Source organism: Marmota marmota, unplaced genomic scaffold (assembly GCF_001458135.2).
Source record: "Marmota marmota marmota unplaced genomic scaffold, marMar, whole genome shotgun sequence".
Lineage (NCBI taxonomy): Eukaryota > Metazoa > Chordata > Mammalia > Rodentia > Sciuridae > Marmota > Marmota marmota.
In genome coordinates, this window is record NW_026000174.1 from 16,508,863 (window position 1) to 16,524,609 (window position 15,747).

At 37.5% G+C, this 15,747-nt stretch overlaps 2 protein-coding genes across 2 annotated transcripts; both read left to right on the forward strand.

Moving 5' to 3' along the window:
• The first annotated feature begins 3,008 nt into the window (after window positions 1-3,008).
• LOC107160550 (olfactory receptor 52B4-like) lies at window positions 3,009-3,915 on the forward strand. The gene is given in 2 exon segments (XM_015507227.1): window positions 3,009-3,422; window positions 3,424-3,915. Coding segments are annotated over 2 exon segments (906 nt in total).
• Window positions 3,916-14,476: 10,561 nt separating this feature from the next.
• On the forward strand, window positions 14,477-15,421 carry LOC107135578 (olfactory receptor 52B4-like). The gene has a single exon (XM_015477535.2). It carries the CDS (start codon window positions 14,477-14,479, stop codon window positions 15,419-15,421), a length of 945 nt encoding a protein of 314 aa, XP_015333021.2.
• Window positions 15,422-15,747: the final 326 nt, after the last annotated feature.

Genomic DNA, 15,747 nt, shown 5'->3' on the forward strand with positions numbered 1-15,747 from the left:
ACAAGGAAATATTTTCTAAAAATAGATACCTATGCAAATAAAATGTAAGGGCTGGGTGTAGCTCAGTAGTAGAGTGCTTGCCTAGCATATATGATGCCTTGGGCTTCTTCTTCAGTACTTGAAGAAAAATAAGAGAAAGTGCACATGGATTTGTTTTGTTTTTTCCATACATTTAAAAAAATTGGTTCTTTTTTAGTTACACATGACAGTAGAATCCATTTTAAAATAATTATAAAAGCATAGAATATAATTTGTCCTAATTCATTCCATAGAACTCCCCCTTCCTTTTCCTTCCCCCACCCCTTGCTCCCTTTCTTCTACTGATCTTTCTGCCATTTACCCATAGTTATTTTTTTTAATTAAATTTTTGTGGATACACACGATGATGAGATTAACTGTGGTATATTCATATATGTACATAGGAATGTTATATCAGATTCATTCCAGTATCTTATAAAGACTAGAAAAAATGAATACATTAACAGTGGTTTAGTGGTTTTGATTTGATTTTTCCTATTATTTGAACGTTTCTACAGAGCTTATTATTTATATAAAGAGAGAAAAGAAACATCCTTGTCTTTTGAAGTAGTAGAAAGTTTGTAGTCAAACTTGACATGCTCTGGCAGAGAAAATGTCAAGATGTAGCACTCTACTTTACCTTGGTGGCAATCAGTTCAAATTTCAGGAGCAGACTCAAAAGGCTTGGTAGCTTGGATTTTTGAAATTTGAATAACATTGAATTTTTGACTGTTTAATTTTCTAAATTAATTTTAATTTTTATTTTTTTTAAATATTTTTTTTAGAGAGAGAGAGAGAGAGAGAGAGAGAGAATTTTAATATTTATTTTTTTTAGCTTTCGGCGGACACAACGTTTTTGTTTGTATGTGATGCTGAGGATCGAACCTAGGCCGCACGCATGCCAGGCAAGCGCGCTACCGCTTGAGCCACATCCCCAGCCCTCTAAATTAATTTTTAAAACCCTACTGTTTTTACTATTGGGAGTAGTTCATAAAAGAAAAAGTATCCTGAGGTCCTGAAAGTAGAAAGTAAATAATCTTTTTTAAAATAAATTTATTTTATTTTTATGTGGTGCTGAGGATTGAACCAAGTGCCTTCCACATGCAAGGCGTGCACACTACCACTGAGTTACAACCCCAGCCCGAAAGTACATAATCTTAAAGGACAATCCTTTAAATACATTTAAGTTTATGAATAACACTTTGGTCTTTCTAATTTTTATGTTGTTTTGGGCTGGTGGAAACATTATTTGGAAGATTCTGATTCAAAGAAAGAAAAAAAAAACAATATTAAAATGTAAAATTATACAGGGATAGCAAATGGCATATACATTCTTAATCAGTAGGAAAGCACCTAGATTTCCCAATAAAATCATCTTTGAAATAGAGAGTAATGGAACTTCTAGAACCATGATCAAGTTTGGCTTCTCTCTACTGCAATGTTTCTTCAAGTTGAGGTGTTTATTAAATAATCAGTATTTAAAGCCCCAACCCAGAGAGTATTGAGTCTCTGGGAATGAGTGCACATGGATTTTAACTAATGGAGTATAGATTTAAGTAGGTCTAACTCTTCTTAAAAGACGCATAGGGAAAGATTATTTTGTTGGGAGTAAGAACCTCTAGGATGGAAAGCCACCCATTTGTACATATAAAATTTGAGGATGGAGATAAAATAACCAGGGAGGTACTAGAGAACAAGTGTCAGGAGAAAAATGTGGTAGGAAGCAGACATAATGACTTGGCCCGTATGGGCTGTGGGTAAATTGGTAGAGTCTGAACCCCAGGGAACTGATGCCCTGGAATAAAAGTGACCTCCCGAGAACTCTTGAAGATAATCACTCTGCAAAATCTGATCTTCAACTAAGCTTCCCACACTCACTGATTCCATTTCTGCTTTAAAAGACTTGGTCCGAGTCTGATGACTGATTTGGTCATCTATAAGGTGAGATTCTAGGAACAGGGGCAAGCAGGGCTAGAAATTGGTACTCCTCCCAGGCCCAGGGCAAGGAAACACATTTAGAATCCTGGGAGCACCAGGATTTTTGCTGGAGTCCTATGAACAGATGGTAGAAGAGAACAATGACCAAAATTTGGGTTAATTGTTCATAATAGAAGGTATTTATCAGAGGATTTTAAAAATCTTATGCCAACTTCAATGCCAACTTTCCTAGACACTCCTCTAAAAAGAGAGGAGTCAATTCAGTTAAACCACCCTATGTTCTCCAAGGGGAAAATCCAGTGGCCAAGGCAAGAAGTGACTGTTTCCAAAAATTAAAATGAGGGAGAGAGAAAAGAGAACTTATAGTTATGGCTCACATCTTTGTTTTAGGAGAAGAGATAAGCACTTCACTAAGAAATTTTATTTTTGTGAATATAATGCATAAGCATATTTAAAAAAATTCTAGACATTTTATAAGGCTTACCCTACCCCATTCCACCTCCAATTTTTGCTCCTTAGAAATAACCATTTTAACGCTTACGGGTTTTTCTTTAGTATTTACTTCCATGGGGAAAATAGTATGTTTTTACTGTTATTTTTTGATTTATATATGTTTGTAATCATTTTTGTATGTCATTCACCAACTTTCTTATATGGAACTCAAAAATGTAGCTTTCTTACCCATACCACAGCTTTCTCATCACACATACACATTTAGACACACAGTAACTTTAATTTTCTGATTTATTAGTAAAGTTACATCAAGACTTTTATAGATGGGTATTTATGTTTACATTAATTGATTCTTTATTTACTTAGTCAATTCTCATTCATTTGCTTTCAAAATGGTGCTGCCATTTCTTCTGCTCTCTATATTCATGAATGTGTTGTTCTTTTACTGACACTTTAATGGGGTATTATGAGGAGATGGTGTTAGTGGAGGCATTCAACTTGATATCTTTAACTAGAAAACTCCAAAATTACTTACCATCTGTGTTTTTGTCTTTCTTAGGTTAAAATCCAGATAGAGTCCACATCAGCCTGCCTCAGGAATGGCTGGCTTCAACCATACTGGTGTCAACCATGCAGTCTTCTATCTGCTGGGCATTCCAGGCAGAGAAGACCTACATATGTGGTTTTCTATTCCCCTGTGCATCTCCTATGTCTTTGCTCTCCTTGGAAATGGTCTGCTCATCTTCATTATTCTGACAAAGAGCAACCTCCATGAACCTATGTATCTTTTCCTCTGTATGCTGGCTGGAATTGACATTGCCTTTGCTACTACCACAGAACCTAAAGCATTGGCCATTTTCTGGTATAATAATAGGGAAATTTCTCTTAATGGATGCATTGTCCAGCTGTACTTCCAGCATACTTTCTTCATTTCTGAGTCAGGCATCTTGTTGATGATGGCATTTGACCGCTACATTGCAATATGTTACCCTTTGAGATACACTATGATACTCTACTCACTCCCTAATTGGAAAAATTGGTGTGGCTGTTTTCTTGAGAGCACATTGTACAATCTTCCCCATAGTATTTCTTCTAAAAAGGCTAACTTTTTGCAGAAATAACATCCTCCCACATACATTCTGTGAACACATTGGCTTGGCCAAATATGCTTGTAATGACATTCGAGTAAACATCTGGTATGGCTTTTTTGTCTTAATGTCAACAGTGATCCTAGATATGATCCTTATTCTTATATCCTATGTTCTGATCCTCTTTGCTGTCTTCCATGTCCCTTCTCAAGATGCTCGCCACAAAGCTCTCAACACATGTGGCTCCCATGTCTGTGTCATTGTCCTTTTTTATGGGCCTGGGATCTTCTCAGTTCTCACTCAGCGCTTTGGACACCACATTCCACTACATATCCATATTCTGCTAGCCAGTGTCAGCATGCTTGCTCCACCTATGCTGAATCCCATCATTTATGGGGTCAAGACAAAACAGATATGAGATCAAGTGGTTTATGTGTTGTTTCCAAATCAGAAATGACTTTGAGGATGGGAGAGATTAATTTCTCAGAATAGCTTTCTATGAGATATATTTTGGTAGGAGTAAATAAAAGACTAAGAAATGACTCACTGGGAAAAACAATTCATTGGGTTTTGGGTCTTTGAAGCAACTTACAGGGACTCTGAGACTTGTCTTTGTCATCAGTCTGAAAATAGTGCCTATGGGTTTACTGGATACCGATGACTCATTGTTTGGGGATGGGGGGTTGCTTTCTAGTAGTCATGCCTAACCCTGAAATGTTCAGCTCAAATTTGGGAATGGATTATGTAATATTATGTATATTATGTAATATTAAAAGTCTTGTTTAGATAAACAATAAGTTTTTCATCTAGAGCTTTGTCAAGTGCTGAGACATCTCAGTACATTCCTAGCACTCACCTAAAATCTTTATTTTTTTCATATGCATTCTCTTTTTATTTTCCCCTGCACTAGTAGGACTGAACTTTATCACTGAGGTATATCCTGCCCCGTACCCCTTTTAAAATTTAAAATATTGGGTCAGGGCCTCAGTTGCCAAGGCTGGCCTTGAACTTGTGATGCTCTGGTCAGTCTCCCAGTGGCTATAATAGCAGGTGTGTGCCACACATTTATTTGATCATATTTATTTGAACTGTGTAAAGCCTGTTACATGCCTTATGTATTTTTTGGGGGGTACCTGGGATTGAACCCAGGGGCGCTTAACCACTGCGCCACATCCCCAGTCCTTTTATTTGTATTTTATTTAGAGACAGGGTCTCTCTGAGTTGCTAAGTGCCTCAGCTGAGGCTGGCTTTGAACTCACAATCCTCTATCCTCTGCCTGTTGGGATTACAGGCGTGTGCCACCATGTCCAGCTGTAATTTTAATCTTTATATTAGACTCATTGTTTCTATTACAGTATTCTCATTTTATAGACATAAAATCTGAGGCTCAGAAAGGATATATAACTTCAAGAAATAGTAATATCTTTGGGAAGTTATTTTCTTGGGTTGTTTAAATTTTAATTTTTCTTTCTTTCTTTTTTATTTTTTTGGTTTTACTTGGTTGTTGGTTTTTGTTTAACCTAAAGAAATAAATGTTTTCAAATCCATTTTCCTCTGGGTTTTATTGTTTTAATCTTAGAATATATTCTTCAATCTAAAATTTGATTCTAACAGATTTTCTTATAGCTTTTTATGGCATACTTTTTATATTTAATCTTTCAAGACAAAATGTTGATAAACATAAGCAATGTAAGGAAAACATAAAAGTCATTACAGCTCAAGCTACCATGATTTTCCTTGGTTACTGGTTCTGTGTTCAAGGTGTAAAGATTTAGTCATGTCACTCAGAGTGGACATGTCACTCATGAGTTTGTTAGAAGAAACAGCAAAAAAGGGGAAAGGAGAAAACCTTCAAAGGAGAGAATGGGTCCTCTCAGGAGAGGGACAGCACTCTCTCCTGCCCTCCTGCATTTTTGAGGGTCCTAGGGAAGTTTACAGGAAATCCCACCTGGGATCACCGCTTGACTTCTGACTGACAGCAGGATTGCAACAGAAATCCCCACTGCACATGGTCTCACTCCATGGAGGGGAGGTTTTAATGACATGCCAAAGATCCAAGATAACTCTGGATCACCTTGGTCCATACTGACCGGTTCTAGTTGGAATATGCTTTTATAGATATTATGGTTAGGGGGCTTGCTTCTCATTATCATATCTCCCTGAGTTCTGGAATCTGGTCTGTGTAAGGGAGTTCCCCACCCCCACCACCAATATCAGCATTATCTATTCTTGTGGGCAGTAAAGAACCCATCTGTGCCTGCCTTTCTCCTGAAGATAACATGTTGTTTGTTGAGGAATGTAAAATGTAACATGTCCTATTGACTTCAGTCAGACAGGGCTGCAGGCAAATTGTATTTTAAAATAAAGTATATGGCAGGGGTGGGGGTCAGCATAGTAGACTCAATTTGTAGATTTGTCCCCTTAACTCCATGTTCCATTGCTCATGTCTGTCTGTTACCTGTCAGAATGACCAATAATTAGACAACTGAGACATAATTTTGAAATTGATTATACTGCCCAATTTTTTAGAACTTTCATATGATTGCATCTTTCTGCATAGATGATATAAACTTTTTTCTAACATATGTCATGCAATTAAAAACGTCATGCAATTAAAAACATTTCCTCTTGTAGTATGAATTCAGAAATAAGCATAACAAGCTTATTAGTTATACTCTTCAAATTTTCCATATAAATACTAATCATTCAGCAATGATAGGAAGAAGGGTTAAAATTTGTCATAGTAATTAATATTTGTCAGTTTGTTGTAATTCTTGTAATTTTTTGCTCTGGAGAAGCTAAACACCGCACTTTTGACATGTTTTATACTGTTTAGTTGAATAGGAATGTGACTGTGTATGTTTCTATTGGTTAGTGCTTTAAAACTGATTTTTTTTAACCAAATCTGATAATCTCTGAATTTTTTCCCTGTTTTTATTGGTGCATTATAGTTGTGCATATTGAGGGGATTTGTTGTTACATGTTTGTACATACCTACAATATAACAATATAATTTGGTCATTATCACTCCCCAGCACATAATCTCTGAATTTCTTTCACTTAGCAGTATGCATTTAAAATTTCTCCATGCCTTTTCATGCTTGAGTATTCACTTCTTATTATTGTCGAATAATATTCCATTGTATTCAGGTTCTAGAGTTTCATCCATTAATCTGTTGAAACACATCTTCAATCATGAATAAAGCTTATCTAAATATCTGTGTGCAGTTTTCTGTGCCGACATAAGTTTTCAATTCATTTTGGTAAATACAGTACTGAGGAACATAATTGCCTGATCCTATAGTAAGATTATATTTAATTTTGTAAGGAACTGCAAATTGTGTTCCTACATGACTGTTTTATTCAACATTCCCACCAGCAACCGATTTCTGTTGCTTCACATTCTCATCAGCATTCGTGGCTGTCAGTGTTTTGGATTTCAATTGTTCTAATGGGTATATAATGGTATCTCATTTGCTATTCTTTAATTGCTGTACTGTTGAGCATCACTCAGATGTTTATTTGCCATTTCAATGTTCTCTCACCAGAACAATTATAGGTAAATTTGGTAGACACTGCAATTTTTTGCTCTTTTTTCTTCTTATTTCCCCAATAAGGAAGAAGGAGGAATGAGTGAGAGCAGATGAGAGTATGTTTTTAAATTTAGTGACATGAATCTGTGTGAGTTTCTAACCAGTCAATTCTGATTTAATATATAACATTTTTTGCTAAAAGTAAACAAGTAGGTGCTGGAATCAGAGTCAGAAGTTTGAAGAGGAGGAATATTTGAATTTTTAACGAGGTGGGAGAGTGAGCTGATGTTAGCAGACGTGTAAGCTTGCCGCGCTCTGTTGATAGTCTAGGTTGGCAATCATTTTGATCTCCATGTGACTACACAAATGTGGAGGTTGATTTGGTTCAGGATAACATTGGGTTGACCAGAGACAATAGAAGATTTAGAGAATGTTAACACACTTTAAAAGAAAATAATTATAATTAAGAGTGTGGAGTCTAAACTTGAGAACGTAAAACACAGAGTGAACTGGTGGTTTAGATTTGTAGATTAATAATCTTAGTGAGATTAAAAAATAGGGATAGTAAGCATGTACTTGGGCAAGTAAGTGTGACTAAACAGCAACATATTTGAATTAGTGAATTTGGAAGTAGAGAAAAGATGTGGAGTGAAGGGAAATGCATTTGGAACTAAGGAGGAAATGGAAGCAAGAGCACCGGGTGAAGATGAATGGAAAGAAAATATGATTGACACAGATTCTGAAAATGTGATATCCTTTTATTGTTTCCCTAATAAAAAAGGAAGAATAGGTGAGAACAGATACGAGTATGTTTAAAAGTTTATTGTCACAAATCTGTGTGAGTTTCTAACCAATCAGTTCTGATTAATATACACACACAGACACACACAAGAAAGTATTATTCAGTCTGATATTTGCAAAAACATGGATGAGGGCTGGGGATGTGGCTCAAGCGGTAGCGCACTCGCCTGGTGTGCGTGCTGCCAGGGTTCGATCCTCAGCACCACATACAAACAAAGATGTTGTGTCCGCTGAAAACTGAAAAATAAATATTAAAATTCTCTCTCTCTCTCTCTTAAAAAAAATGGATGAACCTGGAGGACATCACACTAAGTAAAAGAAGCCAGATGAAGGAAGAAAAATACTCTATGACACATATTTATAAATGGGATCTAAAATAGTCAATTTCATAAAAGCAGAGAGTAGAATGGTGGTTGCCAGAGGTAGAGTGAGGGGGAGAAGGGGCAGATGTTGTCTATTGGTTACAAAGTTTCAGTTAAGCAAGATGAATAAATTCTGGAGATCTAATCTACAGCAAAATGACTGTAGTTAAAGTACTATTGCATATTGGAAATTTGCTAAGGAAGTAAAGGTAATTATGTTAAGATGCTGGATATTTTAATTAGCTTATGGGAATTATTTTATAACACACACACATCAAAACATCCAGTTGTACATTTCAAATATATATAATTTTTTTGTCAATTATAACTCAGTAAGTCTGGGGAAAAAAGTACAAAGTGAAAAATAAGTTTTCTACATGGACACTGACGTGTTTATGTATCAGAGCCAAAGTCTTGTATAAGTCTGAGGGAATTTAGAAGGACTGCAGCCAGCATTGAGGAGTAGAAGAAGATAGATAATATGAGTCTCAAAAGAGCAATTCCTTCTACAGAAAATTGAGCAAGCATTAGTTTGGAACAAAGCCTAGGAAATATTCCACAATGATTTAATATATTTAAAACATATCAAGAACTTTCATGGGTTGTGAATTGCATCACAATATTAATGGACAAAAATATTCAACCAGAGGATTTTGCTTTTCATTTTTCTTGACTTTCTTTTTCTTACCAGATCATAAATTCCACAAAGGTACTAGCCTTCTTTACTTGAAAAGTGCCTGGCACAGAATGTGTTTTTAATAGAAAACATTAAATTGCTTGCAAAAAAGATCTATAAATAATTATCAAAATATGAAAAAAATTTCCATTGGCAACAAAATATGCCACATGGAAACATTGCTATAATAATTCAGAGTTCATATAAAAGTTTGTATGTAAACATATTCATAACATTTTTTTAAAAAATGTTTTTAGATGTAGTTGGACACAATGCCTTTATTTTATTTATTTATTTTTATGTAGTGCTAAGGATCGAACCCAGGACCTTGCATATGCTAGGTGGGCACTGCTAAGCCACAACCCCAGCCCCCAGAATATTTTTAATAGAGAAAAATGGAAGCTATAAAAATGTGCAACACTAGGGGAGTAGTAGTGGTATGTCTCCAATGCAGAATGTGTAGTCGTACATTTTTTCAAGAAATATTTGTAAATTACTAACTCCATGTGTCATACACATTGTGTTAAACTGGAGTTGTATTAAAGGAGCTGTATTAAAGGTAGCAGAATTGTACACAGAATTTCTCCTAAATAAGGAGATTTTAACTGCTCTTGCCACAAAAATGAAAAAAGGATAACTGTGTGAGATGATGGATGTGTTAATTTGCTTCACTATGGTAACCATTTTACTACCTGTCTGTATCCCATAACATCAGATTGTACACACAATTAAATATATTTAAAAAATAAATATGATTTCCTAAAAGTTTTTAGGAAATTTAAAGGAGCAATGTGGTTACAGAACATTCGTTAAAATGGGAACTTAGAGCATGCCAGATGTACAGAATGATCTCAATTATGTAAATTCCCCAAAACAGGGAATAAAGAAGCTTGGTGGGATTATCAATGAAAATATCTCATTACTATTCACTGGATGAAATATTAATTCCATAGATAAAACAATATGTATATACACACATATGCACATATTTTAAATGGACTTGACTTTGTTCAACATTTTATTAAGGTACTGTCAATGGAGTTAGCACTTAGTCTATGTTGGTTGAATGTGTGGCAAATGAACAAATAAGTGTTTAAAAAACCTATAGGACCCCAGCTCTCTCCCAACAAATTTCTCCCAAACTCTTGGATGCCCTTCAAGCATTTTTTAAAAAAATTTTGGGCTCCCAGTAACCATGCCTTGAAAGAGTTAATGGACTTTTAGTTAAGTCGTGGGAAGTAGGGGAGATCCTAGGGGAGAAGAAAATCACATGGATAGGTCCATGGTCCCTAGGATGCTCAGAGAAAAAATGATTTCTCCTGCAGTTCCTTCGCCGGCTTGGTTTGTTACACATAGCCTTTGGCTGTGGGGACTTCCTGGGATGAAGTCAGGGGCACAGCTCCAGGTGGTGGTTATGGAAGGCTGTGTGTGATGAACACTTTGGAGTGAGGAGAGATGCATGTTGACCAAGATAGCTTTGTGCCTCTGTGGGTCCTTCTGTCCCTGGGCATGGACTGTGGGGTCTGACTGTGTATGGGGATAAAGAAGGTAAGGTAGGGGAAATACTGATGAGAGACATGGGGAACAATGATGGAATGCCTTCCTTTTTGGTCACTGTATAGAGGGTATATTTAGAATTCTCTGTCCTTCAAGAACAGAGTTGCAGAAGATAGACCAAAATGTTCCTATGGAAGCTTGGTGCTTCTACTGCTTCTAGACTTCTGCTTCTAGACTTCTTTAACTGCTTTCTTCTGTGACCCTGGGAAATTGCCTTCCCTTTCAACACCCTTATAAATAATAATTACATGGTTATTCTAATTCAGAGGTCAGGAAATTTGTAAAGGCCCAGAGTAATATTTAAGGCTTCAAATGTGGTTTATTCAATCACTTCCTACAAAAGGAGACATAGGTGATATGCAAATAAATGAAAGTGGCTATGTTTCAACAAAACTTTATTTATCACAGCAGGTGGTGAGCATGATTTCCTTCCCAGGCTTCAGTCTGATGATCCCAGGAATAAAGTCTTAACCAGCATTCATGTATCATATCTCCGACTCAAACTTGGGCAATTCAACGTGGAACTGATGAAGTAGTTGTGCTGTCCTATGAATTACACGTTTGTGGGAGTCCCCTCTAGCACAGGTGAGGGGACTGTAATGCTGGAGGCAGGCTACCAGGGGAATGGACTCTTGAGGTGCCACTTCTCCGAGGAAACCAACTTCTTGAGAGGAAAGTGGTAATGTTGAATGAAGACAGGCAAATATATGACTTTTGTTAAGTCACACAGTATCTCGGTGAGAGTGAGTTTGATAAGAAAATTAGTGACTGTGAATTTGTGTGGGTACAAACGTGGGAAAGGTTAAATGTGTTTGTGTGTAAAGTTTCATGGTAAACGTCTATTCATGTGAACTGTGAAAATGTGTGTCAGTGGATAAATCCTCGTCGCAATTTGTGTATGAGTATTTGTGTGACGGTAACCATACCATGAGTGATATGTGTAGCTGGCAGAGCTGGAATTGAACCCAGGTCTGATTCTAAAGCTCACATCATTTTTCCTAGGCTACAGTGTCTTAGATTTTCAGAAGTTATAGCATAAAAAGTAGAACTGGAAGGGGTTGAGGTAAAAATCAAAAACCAAGACCCAAAGAACAAAAACCAAAACAAAACAACAACAACAACAAATGTATTTTAGGGTAATCAGAATAACAAAAGGAAGATTTTAAAAACAAATGGAAGATTTGGCCTGGAGAATCTTAGATTCAGATATCAGCCTGGCTATCAATAAGTTGTTTGGAGAAATTATATATGTTAGTTTCTTCACTTGTAAGCTAGTAATAATTTCAGTTTCATAATTTGACATGAGGATTAGAAATAAGAAATATGTCTAATACTCAGGTATGTAATGGTTGCTATTATAAAATTTAGAAGTTATAACAGAAATTGGAGATTACAAATAATAAGATGAAAAGTGATGTTAGATTTGGTAATTGTGGTGTAATAAATGATTTTAGAGAAGGAAGTTTTAGTAGTATGTTGGGGGTTTTAAGTATAATGGCAATGTGTGAATATTAAGAGGGAGGGAAGAAGATGGATGAAGAAAGCAGATTCCTCCTTTTATAAAACTGAGGTGAAGGGGAACTGGACACTTAAATATATTTACAGGCAAGGATCAGGAGTCACCAGAGAGGGAGAAGTTGAAATTACTAGAGAGTGATGGATTAATGGGGAGAGGTAAGTAAAGAGAAGACAGGGCTGGGGTTCAGTGTACAGATGGGTTTAGCCTTAAACAGGAGGAAGAGGGGAAAGATAATTTTCATGACAGTAGAATGCATTTGGACACAAACATAAACAGAGTATAACTTCCCATTTGTCTGGTTGTACATGATGTAGAATTACACAGGTCGTGTAATCTCTGTTGTATGCCAACTTTAAGTCCTTTTGGTATAAACCTAGGAGTAGAATAACTGGGTCAAATTGTGGTTCCATTCCAAGTTTTCTGAGGAATATCCATACTGCTTTCCATAATGGTTGCACCAATTTGCAGTCCCACCAGCAATGTATGCGTGTGCCTTTCCCCCCACATCCTTGCCAACTTTTATTGTTGCTTGTATTCTTGATGATTGCCATTCTGACTGGAGTGAGATGGAATCTGTGTGGTGCTAGGAATTGAACCAAGGGTCTTGGGCATGTGAGGCAAGCACTCTAGTTACTGAGTTATATCCCCAGCCCTTCAGTGTAGTTTTGATTTGCATTTATCTAGTTACTAGAGATGTTGAACATTTGGAAAAGATGATATGAATATAAATAGATTTGTAGTGGCAGAACAAGCAGTACGAGGAAATTAACAACAAATGACTTTATTTTTCTTCTTGAAAACCAGGAGTCAGGGAGCTACAACCACCTGATTAGTAGGAGCAGGGAGAAGTAGGGCAGAGAGGAATTGATTCAAGTTTGCTCTGGGGATCCAAATTCCAGGCCCATTATTTGTCAAGTCGGGTGACCTTGGGTGGGGGTACTTCTTAAGTTCTCTCAGTTCTGCTTGTTCTCCTATCAGTAAAATAGGAAAATGACTACAGTTATCTCAGGCTGTGGTGACAGAGATAATGCACCTAAAGCATAGTGTCTCTACTTAATGAAGTCCTCCCTTCCCCATCCACTTCACACCATACTGCAAGAGAGCTACCAGAAACCAAACTTCCTCATGCCATTCCCTCACTCTTGTCAATCAAGTTAAACTCAGAAACTGTAAAAACAAAAGAACTTTGTTTGGGGTCTTAGGAATTGCAATTTGGGAAGTACAGATTCAGATAGCTCTCAATTAGTATTCGAAGAAGGCAGGGAAAGTGGGAGTTCTAGGGGCAAGCAGTGCTGATTATAAAGATGCAAAACTCATTCTGCTTTCATTTATTAAAAAAAATCAATAAAAAAGATGCAAAACTTCCTTTGTAGGAAACGTCTATGGAAATGTGGAGAAAGAACAGGGACTAGTGACCAGTGGAAAATAAGAAGATGTACAATGGGAATGTCCAGAAAACAAGAGTCTGAAAATCTTTTTGTGTGCATGACAATGTAATAACCTAGTTCTTCCAGTTGCCTACAGTTAAAAGGTGAAGGTGACCAAAGTCACATTCCAGGTGGCAGCTTCAGATGTATGTAAGTCCTGCTTCCTCAATGGCCTTGATTTCATTTTGAAAAAATTTCAATGTTTTCATAATTTTCCTTTTATTTTAACACTACAAATCCTTCAGTCTCTCTTATCACTTTATCATAAATTCTAAAGCCATGAGAGAAGTACTCAAAGTCCTCAATGATTTGGTTTCTACTTCACTCTCCAGAGTCATTTTCTACCATGTCTGCTTTGCTGTTATCTTTGAGCCATTATAATTTTCCTCCAAATCCCATGCCCTTTCACATGTCTATGATTTTATTCAAGTTATTCCCTCATCACCTCTCTTAGCAAACTTTTACTTATTCTTCAAGGTGAAACTCAGGGAGCACCTTTAGAAAGCCTTTTCTGGACTCCTGAACTTACCATAGCTTCCCGAGTTTAGCTTTTCCCCTACATTGTAAAATTATGTAGATAGGTATTTTGCTTAATTTCTGTCTCCCTCTAAGTATGCCCCCAAGCAGCCATGCCTGGCACACAGTAGGTGCTCAGTGGGGCTTGTTAAACTGATAGGCAACTCAGTTACCATTTTCCTTTTAAGAAACATCAAACTCTGGAAATCAAAGTGAAAATTACCGTGCTCATTTTTCATAGCTCTTAACTGTTTATAAAAATTTGAGACTAAGATCTGTGGCATTTCTGAGCAGAGTGACCTGTCTTAAAGTTGATCTACTTCATCCTCTCCTGACTGTAGTTAAGGTGATATAAGAGAGACCCACAGCTCAGAAGTGATTTATCGAGATACATAGCTAGCAAATAGAATGGCAAGGAATTTTCTTCCACATCTCTGCAATCCCTGACCAGCAGGCTTTTCACTGCTTTTCCCAATGAAAAATGATCTGTTCTCTCCTCCCCTACTTCCATCCCATTCAGCTTTTTGGGAAGAGAGAAGAGTAACTACCAAATCCTACACACCAACACACTGGTGACCTGCTGTAGGTATGGCAACCTTCAACTACACTGATACCAGCCACTCACTCTTCATTCTGCTGGGCATCCCTGGCCTGGAAGACCAACACACATGGATCTCTCTCCCCTTCTTTCTTTCCTACCTTGTTTCCCTACTTGGGAATAGCCTCCTCATCCTCGTCGTCATGACGGAACACAGCCTCCATGAACCTATGTACCTTTTCCTCTGCATGTTGGCTACAGCTGACCTCGTCCTCTCCACGACCACTGTGCCCAAGGCCCTGGCCATATTCTGGTTTCATGCTGGGGACATCTCCCTTGATGGTTGTGTCACCCAAATCTTCTTCATCCATGCAACTTTCATTGCTGAATCAGGCATTTTGTTGGCAATGGCATTTGATCGCTATGTGGCCATCTGTGACCCCCTGCACTATAGCACAGTGCTCAGCCGTGCAGTAATCACAAGAATTGGCCTGGCTGTGGCCTTGAGAAGCTTCTGCGTGATACTCCCGGATGTGTTCCTGGTGAAGCGACTGCCTTTCTGCCGTAGCAATCGGTTGCCGCATACCTACTGTGAGCACATGGCTGTGGCCAAGTTTGCATGTGCTGATATCCGTGTCAATGTTTGGTACGGCTTGTCTGTCCTCCTCTCCACTGTGGTGCTAGATGCCTTGCTCATCTTAGTTTCCTACAGCCTCATCCTTTATGCAGTCTTCCACCTTCCTTCCAGAAGAGCTTGGCAAAAGGCTCTAGGCACATGTGGTTCCCACCTTGGGGTCATTTCCATGTTTTACTTGCCTGGCATTTTTACCATAATTACCCAGAGGTTTGGGCATCATGTTCCTCTCCATACCCACATTCTTCTGGCCAATGTCTGCATGTTGGCCCCTCCCATGATGAATCCCATTATTTATGGGATCAAGACCAGGCAGATTCGAGAGCGTGTGCTCAGTACTTTGTCATTACAGTGGAAATGATGCCGAGTTTGATTGGGTGGTATATTTACTAATGTTAGACCCTCTCTTTTTTTGTGCCTACTCTGTAGAAGATTATGACTTGGGAGTTCCACTAACAGCAAAGTGACTCAAAGTGAGTCAGATTGCCATGTGAACTGGAGAAGGGTATTGTTCAGGAAAGAACATGAGCTTTTGGATCAGACTTGGTTTGAATTCTGACTTCACTGGTGATAATGAAATGTTTGACCTTGGGAAAATTACTTATTCTCTTAAAGTCTTAGCATGTGCTTAGCGGCAACAGAAAAAGAGGCAAATCAAAACCAAACCAAATTAAAAAAAACTATCTG